The sequence below is a fragment of the Palaemon carinicauda genome, chromosome 11 (assembly GCF_036898095.1).
Source record: "Palaemon carinicauda isolate YSFRI2023 chromosome 11, ASM3689809v2, whole genome shotgun sequence".
Classification (NCBI taxonomy): Eukaryota; Metazoa; Arthropoda; class Malacostraca; order Decapoda; family Palaemonidae; genus Palaemon; species Palaemon carinicauda.
In genome coordinates, this window is record NC_090735.1 from 131076250 (window position 1) to 131089147 (window position 12898).

The following is a 12898-nucleotide window of genomic DNA, read 5'->3' on the forward strand; positions in this document are numbered from 1 at the left end:
GAGAGGAGAGAGAGAGAGAGAGAGAGAGAGAGAGAGAGAAAATCCTTCTAATATCTTTTCGACTTGTTTCACCCTCATTCTTGGCGAAGATTTAGAGGCTCAGCAGTATTTTTTCTTCTCTTTCAGTTTCTCTCTCTCTCTCTCTCTACGGGAACTCTGCGACCCACTGCGGTTGACTGGCAACTAGGCACACCTAATTATATATATGTGTATATATATATATATATATATGTATGTGTGTGTGTATGTACATATATATACTGTATATATATATATATTATATATATATATATATTATATATATATAGAGAGAGAGAGAGAGAGAGAGAGAGAGAGAGAGAGAGAGAGAGAGACTAGTAAGACAAGTATGAAGATAACATTAAGAATAAGAAAATATAGAGAGAATTCATGTATACAAAACAGAAATAAGAAAAAAAAACAATATACAGTACTATACTAACGTCAGATTATCGCCCTTCAGCATAATAAAGAGAAGAGTCTTAGCGATCCAATTAAAAATTAAGTTCGTTAGCTTCATACAGTATCTCTATAGTCGACCTGCCCATCATGTCCTCCGAAAAAGTTGGCCTCTAATCTGCAGTGTCGCTTAACTTCAAAGCCATTCGCTGTCAGACTGATGAGGTTTATTTCGCTTAATTGAACGATTGAGCTTGTGGTAAAAATTCATTGCATGGTTAGAAGAAATTTGAAGAAATTTGATTATCGCCAAACGGGCTGGTGATTGACGGCCGAGTATCTATGGACCGGTGTGAAGGTCTGAACGATCCCCCGGTCTCAGAATACTCCTTGATAATCTGCGCATGCGCGAACATTACCGTTTGCCAGTGCATACGAGGTTGATGTTTTATTTTCCTGTAATGTTAGCGTGCGCAGCTCAACATTACCGCTTGCCAGTACATACGAGCTTGATGTTTTATTTTCATGCGAGCGAAGCGAGCTAATGGCGAAAAAAAAAAACCATCATAAATGTCAAGGAGAATTCTGAGACCGGGGGATCGTTCAAACCGTCACACTGGATGCTCAAAGAGATGTAAATATTTCCGGCTAGGAGAGGACTCGTTAATTATCTTTCGCGGGTAAATCAGGATTTTACCGGGTTACTCCGTGTGCTTAGTGACAGCCCTGTTCTTATAATTAAGGGTGGAGTATCATTAATTTTTTTTTTTTCAGGAAAGTTACATTTGTTAGTGATGAATCAAATAAACGTCTGGGTTTTTTTTTTCTTCGCAGTTACGTAATTACATTCTCTTTTATTTTTTATTTTTGGAAATTTCGATATGATCGTTTTTTTCTCATAAGTATATAACCTGACAAAATTACATTCTCTCTCTCTCTCTCTCTCTCTCTCTCTCTCTCTCTCTCTCTCTCTCTAAAATAGTCGCGTATTCTGATGAGGTTTATTTCGGTAATTGAAAGATTGAGCTTGTGGTAAAAATTCATGCATGGTTAGAAGAATTTGATTATCGCCAAACGGCTGGTGATTTACGGCCGAGTATCTATGAACCGGACGTTCAAAGAGATGTAGGGACCCTAGATGTCAGGATGCCTGAAAACCTTAAATCAATCAATTAATCAATCAAAGAGATGTAAAATATTACCGCCAGTAAGACCGCCAGATCTCAGTACCGCCAACGAGATAACTAGGTAATTATCTTCGCGGGTAAATCAGGATTTTACCGGGTTACTCCGTGTGCTTAGTGACAGCCCTGTTCGTATAATCATATAATTAAGGTGGAGGGTCATTAAATTTTTTAGGAAAGTTACATATGTCAGCGATAAATCAAATAAACTTCTGGGTTTTTTATCTCCGCAATTTCGTAATCATATATTCTATTTTTTTTCTATTTTTGGAAATTTTGATAATTTAGTCTTTTATTTCTCATAATTAAGTATTTAACCGAACAAAATTACATTCTCTCTCTCTCTCTCTCTCTCTCTCTCTCTCTCTCTCTCTCTAAAATAGTCGCGTATTCATGGTAGGATCGATAAATACTTCCTTGATTATTCATTATTTTTAAAGCAAGACGACGTAAAGGACAGGTTCTGCACCTTTTCTTTTAAGTTCATACATAACATACGTAATATTAACTATTTTGGTTTAAATATTGTAATTACGAAATGTGTTACTATGTGTAGAGTAGTAAACAAAAGCTCTGGGTTATTTGATTAACAAGATTCTTCAACGTTCAAGCAATATACAGTATATATATATATATATATATGTATATTATATATGTATATATATATATATGTATATATATATATATATATGTATATATATATATATATATATATGTATATATATATGTATATATATATGTATATATATATGTATATATATGTATATATATATGTGTATATATATATATATATATATATATAATCTTTTATTAAGAAACTGTTTTGTATTGGGAAACTCAATGATAAGGCTATAAGTGATATATACAAGAATATCTTGTAATATGAGATATTGGTTTTCCTTAATATTTTTGGTACCTGGTATATTATGAAAACATATTAGAAGAATTTTTGTCGAATATAAATTTACTGTTGAAGAACAAGTTCCACTAAATAGGAGTCCTTCATTTAAGGTTTGATTTATACAGTAGGTATAATCTTATATGACTTTTTACTATGGAGAATATTTATCCAAGTTACTTGTGTGGTTATGAACTAGGGAAATGTCTGTAAAATTAATATCGATACTAATTTATTTTAATACTACTGTACTGTTCTTAAAATATTTTAGTTTTATTTTTTTCCCCTTTCCTCACCGGGCTATTTTGCTTGTTGGAGGCCCTGGGCTTATAGTATTCTGCTTTTCCAACTAGGGTTGTAGTTTGGTAAATAATAATAATAATAATAATAAATATTTAAGGTGGTACGTACTTATATTTTGTATTAGTCACCCATTGATAACCATTACAGTATTCGTTTTCTCTAATCAATACCGTTTTCTGTGTTTCAGTTGGACAACATTAACTCGTCCTTGGCTTACCTTGGCGGCGTCGGGGTGGCCTTGGATGGACTCACGGCCAAGGATATCAAGGACGGAAACCTCAAGCAATCCTTTCTTTATTCTTTGCCTTATCTAGGTACGTAATTCGAATTTTTACGGGAATGTAATGAGCTTATTTGTATGAATTTGTTTTTTTTTTTTACTTAAAATGTTTCGGATATGTTATCGAGGGGGAAATTTGTTTTCTATTTTTCATCATTAGTCAAGACTTTGCCGTTATTTGCGTAGATGTCTTGTAAATTCCATGATTATCAAATAGATATAAGTAAAGCTTTTAACTGGCCATATTTAATTTTTTTTTTTTTGGGGGGGGGGGGCAGATTAAGTCAAAAGTTTAAGCTAGCTACTTATTCTATTTATTCCCAAAACTGGTAATTTCTCAGAGATATGAGGCTTCACAATATCTGCTTATGATAACTTTTCTTGATCTTTATACTTATAAAATATAAGTAACATCCAAAGTGGATATGAATTTTGTGATGGATCTTTTTTATATTTCTGACATTGATAGAAGAAGTTAAATGTTTCTCTGTGTAATTGTATTCCAATTCTTACACTTCGTAGATACAAACAACAGCAAAAGCAAGCCCAGCAGGAACGAAAGGAGCTTGAAAAGCTTCGAGAGAAAAAACTCGAGAGCGAAATGGTAACAACAGCTGCCTCAAAGTGAGTACATACCTTTGAAATTTCATTTTTTATCGTATATATTCATCGTTTTATATTGTATATTGCGATCGGCTTTATTTACAGAATTTGTATTTTGAAATGCAGCATACATTCGAGTTTTCCTTCATTCTTTAATATTGTTTTATTTATTTATCAACTGGAAAATTGAGAGAACTCTTGTGGGGAAGGTAATATTTCGTAATATTATAGTTAGCCTAAAAATCTTATCCGTTTTCTGTAGTGTAGATTCTTATACGTTTTCTTTCTCATGTTGTATGACTAACTACTTTAGTTCGTTTTCGTTTTTTGCTGGTGGATGGTATTAGATGATGTGTCCCCAGTAAGCTATTTGCTAATGATGAACGATTCCTAAATGTATTTCATAAAATTCTTTATATATATATATATATATATATATAGAGAGAGAGAGAGAGAGAGAGAGAGAGAGAGAGAGAGAGAGAATCTATATTTTTATTTTCCTTTTAAGATTTCTCATTGTACGTTAGAATATGATATACATGCTACCCAGAAAGTATTTTTAAGAAACATTCAATCTTGAATATATCGCAGTTAAAGCCATTTTATTCATATAAGATTTTATCATCAATTATTATATATTTTATCAGATCGTTGTTAGGAATTATCACTCGAAGAGGAGGATTATTAAGAATATTTTAACAGTTTAAAATCATTACGATGATTTTATTATTAATGGTATTCATTTTATTATTATCATTATTTTCTTATTACGCAAAACGACCCGAAATAACCTAGCCTCCGTAAAGATGGTATATAAATAAACACTAAATCAGGCCAGTCAGAGAGGCGGACACTTTGCTATCCGTGTAGACACTTGGGGATTGCGTGTGTAATTGACTGATCATCATCATCATTTCAGTCTTCAAAAGTCCTTTCTTGGATGTAGGCCTTCCCCAGGTTCCTCCAGACTTCTATCCCAAGCTATTCTGTGCCACTGTTGCTTATGTTGGTCTAAGTCATCTCGCCAGCGGGTTTTTTTGTTTTCCTCGGTTTCTTGTGTATCCTCGGGTGTCCAGAATTGACTGATAAGGTTGCTTAAAGCACATGGGTGTTACAGACCAATACACACACAAACAAAGCCACTCCAACGTCATCTAAAATCATAACTGGTACCTCACATGTCGACCTAACCGAGCCAGGACTCCTTGCAGCTGGAAGGAAGAACGCTGGTGACTGGTACAACACATGAGTATACACTACCGGGGTCTAAGCGATGTCAGGCAGGGCAGCCGATCGGGACTACGGTCTAGCCCAAACCTAAAGCAAAGTCCTTCTAAAAGAAGGCAACCGTTCTTATTATTATTATTATTATTATTTTTATTATTATTATTATTATTGTTGTTGTTGTTGATATTATTTATTATTTTATATTATTATTATTATTAAAGAATCACGTTAATAGAAAAAGAGTAACAATCAATACATCTATCAAATTATATTTCAGTGTTAATATTTTAATAATGCAGCATTATTGATTATGTATTAAAGTTAACCTTGCAAAGCGTCCCAACACAATGTCACGAATAATACTCGTGATTATGTCATTCCTATTTATATTTCCAGTCGTGGAGGTGAGGGCTCTGATGATTTTAGGCCTGCGGGACATTTACATAATTGTGTTGACATTTGATTGACATGCAAATTAGATTGCATTCCGTTTCGACTGTTTAACTCGGCTGACTCCTACGTCTGGAAGTTCCCCTCAAGTGGTTATTGTTCTTGTGTTCAGATGTATTTTCCTCATTGAAAGTGACGTTTGCTGTTCTTCCGGAAGGGTAACTGTAATTGTTGACGACGGCAGTAATTAACGATGATTGATGGTCCTCTTACAAGGGGATTTGTTGATCTTTGGGGGATATTTCAGGGGGATTAAACGTAGACGTTCCTTGAGACTACCCTTGCGTTTACATCAATATTAATTCATATATTCAGTGAAAAATTTCCTCGTTTCTTTCTTTCGTTAATTATATAATCCTGTGGTGCCATTCCAGTATTATTATTATTATTATTATTGTTGTTGTTGTTGTTGTTGTTGTTGTTGTTGTTGTTAAGCTAAACCCATGTTGGAAAATGAAAAATTTCCTCTTTTCTTTCTTTCGTTAATTATATAATCCTGTGGTGCCAGTCCAGTATTATTATTATTGTTATTATTATTATTATTGTTATTGTTGTTGTTGTTACTATTATAAGCTAAGCTACACCCCTAGTTGAAAAAGCTAGATGCTATAAGCCCAAGGGGCCCAACAGGGAAATATAGCCCAGTGAGGAAAGGTAATAAGGAAATAAATACCCTACAAGAGAAGTAATGAACAATTGAAATCAAATATATTAGGAACATTAAGAGCATTAAATTATATCTCCCATATATAAACTATAAAACCTAAAAAAAAAACACAAAAGGAAGAAAATTAAATTAGAATAATCTTAATCTCTTCTTTTTCTCATACTAGGAAATTCATCATGTTTATAGTTTGATAAATCTCTTGCTTCTATTTTTTACCATTAGATGATGTAAATCGTATAGATATTAACATATATGGAAATAATTTTTCAAGAACAAATATATATTTTCTCTTTTTCTGTTTGGTTACAATTGAATATTTATCTATTTATCTCTCTCTCTCTCTCTCTCTCTCTCTCTCTCTATTTATATATATATATACACATGTACGTATAGTATATATATATATATATATATACTGTATATATATATATATATATATAATGTGTGTATATATGTATATAAATATATGTATAAATATATATATATATATATATAAATATATATATATATAATGTGTGCATATATGTATATATATACATACATATATATATATATATATATGATAATAACAATGATAACATTTATAGCATTCACATTTGTTATCTTGTGTAAGATCACCAGTTCTCGACGCAAACTAGTGCAAAAAAGTGGTGAGAGTTGTAGTTGTTTCCAGGTAGTTTTAATTAAATCTTTCTCTTTTTGGGGGGAGTGTTGGGAGGGATTGGGGAGTCAAATGCAATTAACACTGACATTAAACGTTAACCGCAATTCTAAAGGTGCGGAACCCTACTACTCCGTAAACAAAACATTGAAAATCTATTTAACGGTTATTATTGTGGTTGTTACGGGTTTTGTAAAAGTAATAATTGATTTTAATAGAATAGTGATATAACGGTACACACACATATATACCGTGTATATATATATATATATATATAGACACAGATACACACACATACAATATGTATGTATATATATATATATATACATATATATATATATACTCGTGTATATATATTTATATAAATACATATATATATATATATATATACTGTATGTATACTCGTGTGTGTGTATATATATAATATATATATATATATATATATAATGTATAGCAGCAAACTTTTTTTTTTTTTGCACTTGGAGGGGCAGGTGCTAAAATGGTAATCTTCCTAGTTTTTCAGCAAGTTTTGAGGGGCAAAGTTGCTACCCCCCACGTTAATTTGCGTGAATGTAGCACATATTGACGTCATTACAGGTTGGTAACCCAGAAGTGGTCAACGGACCTAGTAACCGTGTTAATTTGCGTGAATGTAGCACATATTGACGTCATTACAGGTTGGTAACCCAGGAGTGGTCAACGGACCTAGTAACCGTGTTAATTTGCGTGAATGTAGCACATATTGACGTCATTACAGGTTGGTAACCCAGAAGTGGTCAACGGACCTAGTAACCGTGTTAATTTGCGTGAATGTAGCACATATTGACGTCATTACAGGTTGGTAACCCAGAAGTGGTCAACGGACCTAGTAACCGTGTTAATTTGCGTGAATGTAGCACATATTGACGTCATTACAGGTTGGTAACCCAGGAGTGGTCAACGGACCTAGTAACCGTGGGCTGAGTGATTTACCATTTGGAATTGTTGCCCAGTTTTACTGATTACATCCTCAAGATTTAAAAAGTAAAACTGGATGGTATTCTAAGCAGAATTATACAGTAAAGCTGCCCTAAAACATTGCTTTCGATCAGAAGCCCTTTTTATATTTGGAAGTAATTATATGCGTCACCATCAACAATCCTCAGTGGCCAGCGTGGTGATGAAAATTAACCAAACGCCAGACATGAATAAGGACATGTCTGAGGCCTTTGTCTTACAGTGGACTAGAAACGAATGCATTTGTCGTTGTTGTATGGGCCTTTTTTTTTTTTTTTTTAGTATGCTGTGCGTAAGCAATATTATGTTATGGTAATATCACACAGAGAAAGAACACAGCCATGGAATTGACTGGTCATCTTTCTTTATAGAGGTCGATTGATGGAATGACCTTACGCAGCAATAAGCCAAGTGGCGTCCAAGGACTCTCTGTGGCCACGGTAGGAGCTGTCGTACCGAGAAAATAAACACAGCCCCTGGAATTGACTGGTCACCTTTCCTTATAGAGGTCGATTGTTGGAATGACCTTACGTAGCAATAAGCCAAGTGGCGTCCAAGGACTCTCTTTGGCCACTGTAGGAACTGACCACCCTTTCCTTACCTTGATTTTACAGCCGGGTCATGTCACGCAGAGAAAGAACACAGCCCTGGAATTGACTGGTCACCTTTCCTTATAGAGGTCGATTGATGGAATGACCTTACGCAGCAATAAACCAAGTGGCAAGTGGCGTCCAAGGACTCTCTGTGGCCACGGTAGGAGCTGACCATCCTTCCTTACCTTGATCTTACAGCCGGGTCATGTCACGCAGAGAAAGAACACAGCCCTGGAATTGGCTGGTCACCTTTCCTTATAGAGGTCGATTGATGGAATGACCTTACGCAGCAATAAGCCAAGTGGCGTCCAAGGACTCTCTGTGGCCACGGTAGGAGCTGACCACCCTTCCTTACCTTGATTTTACAGCCGGGTCATGTCACGCAGAGAAAGAACACAGCCCTTGAATTGGCTGGTCACCTTTCCTTATAGAGGTCGATTGATGGAATGACCTTACGCAGCAATAAGCCAAGTGGCGTCCAAGGACTCTCTGTGGCCACGGTAGGATCTGACCATCCTTCCTTACCTTGATTTTACAGCCGGAAGGCCTCAAGTCCATCTCGAAGCAGCGATTGTTATCTGAGCGTGCCCGAGTCCACCTTAATATTATATTGCCGGATCCTAACAGAGCCTGAGTGTTGATTATGCATTCTTGGGCGTTGCTTACTTTCCTGGGGTGGTTTGTTAAACACATTTGCTGTTTGTTCAGAGCGCAGTGTAGTGGGTGGTTTGCACTCGTGTGAACGAGGTGCTCTTGCTGGTTGCAATCTCAAACAAGGGTGAAACATGAAGATTAATTTTTTTAGCATTTTCCTTCTTTCTCCTCCTCCTCTTCCTCCTCCTCTCCCTCCTTTTAATCTTTCTTTCCTTTCTCTTCTGCTAAATAAGTTTACAAAATCGATTTTCGAGTTAGGTTGTTCCTTTATATATATATATATATATATATATATGATAAATTTTCGCACATTTAGACGTGTTTTTTTCATATTCAAATAAGCCATATATTTTTTATACATTAATGTCTGGATTAACGACCTCGGGATCAGAGCCCCAGGTGAAATCACACAAAGACAAGAGCTATGGCTTATTTGAATATATATATATATATATATATATATAAAAATTTTTAGAATTCAATTTAAAAAAACTATATTTTTTTCTGTTTTCTCTATCATCACTAATCAGCTAATTGCATCATGGCGGTGCTTTGAAGGAATAATTGATATATTTTTCTCCTTTTTTTTTCTCTCTCCAAGACAAGAAACTACTTTCTATTACCATGTCAGTCTTGTATTGTCAACGAATAATCTCAGACCATATGGTTTTTGTTTACCTCTCTGATCGAATCTGTGATACATTCTTTTTTCCAATTGACCTGTGGCTGTTAAAAGCTAATCCAAGAAGGTATCACTGAATCAGCCATTAAGTAACCCTTGTTTGGGCGTCTTTTATTTAAGGATTGGGATTAACAAATACCTAAGATAAGAATTTTACTTGTTATACTATGAAAACGTATTTTTTATTTCTAGTTCATCTATGCTCTTGATTTTTTTTTCTTTATAAACATTGTTGTTATTACCGATTTTTTACAACTTTCAATTAGTTTTTTTTTACTTGATTTGTTTTCTTTCTAAATATTGTCTTTGTTACCGATTTTTTTTACGACATTCAATTAGTTTTCTTTTATTTGAGTTTTTTCTTTTATTTGATATACCGTTTATTCCAGACGTAGTTTTTGTGTTATTTCTTATTTTATGGCAGAACATTTAGTAATTTCAAGCGGTTTTTAGTATGTTTCACAAAACACAAACTCGTATATACAGTATATATATACAGTATATATATATATATATATATATATATATATAATAATAATAATAATAATAAAGACAGAGATGAGGAGAACGGAATAATCAATGGGAGGTTAAATTATATTGGAAGGAAAAAGGATTAATGAGGGGAATCAGTTAAATATTTAGGAACTATGATCTCTAATACAGATTCTTTAGAATTTGAGTTTACTGAATGATTGAAAAAAGCAAATCAGATAATGGCTAGGTTAAGTAAAATTTTGAATTAAATCACCTGAAATTAAATATAAAAATCAGGCTATGTATACCTTTAGTAAGATCGGTGTTACTGGATGGACATGAGTGGTAGTATGACAATGAAACCGTATCCAACAGATTTTTTAGATTCGATAAAAAAACCTTCAGAAGAATATTGGGGGTTAAATGGCAGCACAGGATCAGAAATGGAACTATGAGAGAGATTACTCGAGTGCCAGATCTGGATGAGATCATGGTGAGGGGTAGATGGAGATGGTTTGGGCATGCTCTTCGCAAACCCCAAGAGATATTAGTTCACCAAACTTTCAATTGGACTCCACAAGTCACTAGAGGATTTGGAAGGCCCAGGCATGCATGGCTGAGGACTAGAAGCGTGAAGTAGGAGATGATGAATGGAGAAGTATTGTTTTGAAAGCTCAAGATAGAGACGATAAGCGAAATCTAGCCGAGGCCTTTTGCTTCAATAGCCGTAGGATTAGATGATGTTATATATATATATATATATATATATATATATATATATGTATATATATATTATATATATATATATATATATATATATATATATATATATATATATATATATATATATATATATATATATATGTATGTATGTATGTATATTTACATACATACATACACACACGCACAGCTAAACCATAAATGAATATATTGATTAAATTGCGAATCACTACTTTTTAAAAGTGTGATTAAAAGAAGCTAATACTAAAGATAAAAATCACATGTAAATATTACGAAGACTCTCGTCCCCTACTAATTTGAATATACATTAGCATTACCACCCTCTCTTAAGAGAGCTCTCAGAGTAGAAACGCCTTCTAAAATCCTCAGAGCTGGTATGTCCTGAAGCCTTACCAAATGATTGATTTTGATCTGTGAAGCTTCTTGTTCCTTTTATTATTATGATGATGATGATTATTATTATTATTATTATTATTATTATTATTATTATTATTAGCTAAGCTACAACCCTAGTTGGAGAAGCAAGGTGCTATAAGCCCAAGGGCTCCAACAGGGAAAAAAAGCTAAGTGATATTATTATTATTATTATTATTACTAGCCAAGCTACAACCCTAGTTGGAAAAGCAAGATGCCATAAGCTCAAGGGCTCCAACAGGGAAAAATAGCCCAGTGAGGAAAGGAAATAAGGAAATAAATAAATGATGAGAATAAATTAACAATATATCATTCTAAAAACAGTAACAGCGTCAGAACAGATATGTCCTATATAAACTATTAACAACGTCAAAATAAGGAAATAAATGAACGATATAAGAAGTAATGAACAATTAGAATGAAATATTTCAAAAACATTAACAACAGTAACACCGATATTTCATATATAAACTGTAAAAAGTTTTATGTCAGCCTGTTCAACATAAAAACATTTGCTGCGAGTTTGAAATTTTGAAGTTCTACTGATTCAACTACCCGATTAGGAAGATCATTCCACAACTTGGTCACAGCTGGAATGAAACTTCTGGAGTACTGTCTAGTATTGAGCCTCATGACGGAGAAGGCCTGACTATTAGAATTAACTGCAAACCTAGTATGACGAACAGGATGGAACTGTCCGGGAAGATATGAATGTAAAGGATGGTCGGAATTATAGATCTTGTGCAATGCATAATGAACTAATTGAACGACGATGCCAGAGATTAATCACTGATATTCCAGGAGATGAGTTACGCGAAACTTATGTTTATTAATGTAAATATTACCTTTTGTGGGATTAATACAATGGGGAAAGAGTGAATATTAGCCAAGAAAGAAATTACGTTCTTTATTTTAATTGCTGTGTTTTAAAGTATTGTGGAGATTGATAGGTAATGGAGTATTGATTCTTCCTTGTTTAAACAATTATCTTCAAAAACTAACGTGAAACTTACTCTTTGTAAAACGTTATGACTTAAACGCCGGGCCTAAATTTAAATGAATCTTCCACCCGCAGTTCGTTGGATACACACACACACACACACACACACACACACACACACACACACACACACATATATATATATATATATATATATATATATATATCATTTCTTCCTACGCCTATCGACGCAAAGGGCCTCAATTGGATTTCGCCTGTCTTCTCTATCTTGAGCTTTTAAATCAATACTTCTCCATTCCTCATCTCCTATTTCACTATATATATATATATATATATATATATATATATATATATATATATATATATATATATATATATATATATATATATATGTATGTATGTATAATGTGTGTGTGTATAATGTTTATACGTATCTGTGCGTGTGTGGAGAGAGAGAGAGAGAGAGAGAGAGAGAGAGAGAGAGAGAGAGAGAGAGAGCTTCATTGCTGGGTGTAGTACAAATGCACGCAGTTGTTTATCGCATGAACATAATACTTTTTGCATTTAAAACCAAGAAGTGATCCATCATTTTTTAACTAGAGAATTGTGTCTGGGGAGAGAGAGAGAGAGAGAGAGAGAGAGAGAGAGAGAGAGAGTTGGAGAGAGAGAGAGAGAGATGGAGTAGTTGGAGTT

At 33.8% G+C, this 12898-nt stretch overlaps 1 protein-coding gene across 4 annotated transcripts in view; it reads left to right on the forward strand.

Annotated features, from left to right (window-relative positions):
• Positions 1-12898, forward strand: part of LOC137650217 (neuron navigator 3-like) — a 1066036-nt gene that overhangs the window by 899286 nt on the left and 153852 nt on the right. For all 4 annotated transcript variants that reach the window (XM_068383449.1, XM_068383448.1, XM_068383447.1 and 1 more), the window contains 2 exons: positions 2990-3116; positions 3605-3706. In XM_068383449.1, coding sequence (XP_068239550.1) covers positions 2990-3116; positions 3605-3690 — 213 coding nt within the window. In that variant the 3' untranslated portion in view covers positions 3691-3706. The remainder of the gene's footprint in view (positions 1-2989; positions 3117-3604; positions 3707-12898) is intronic.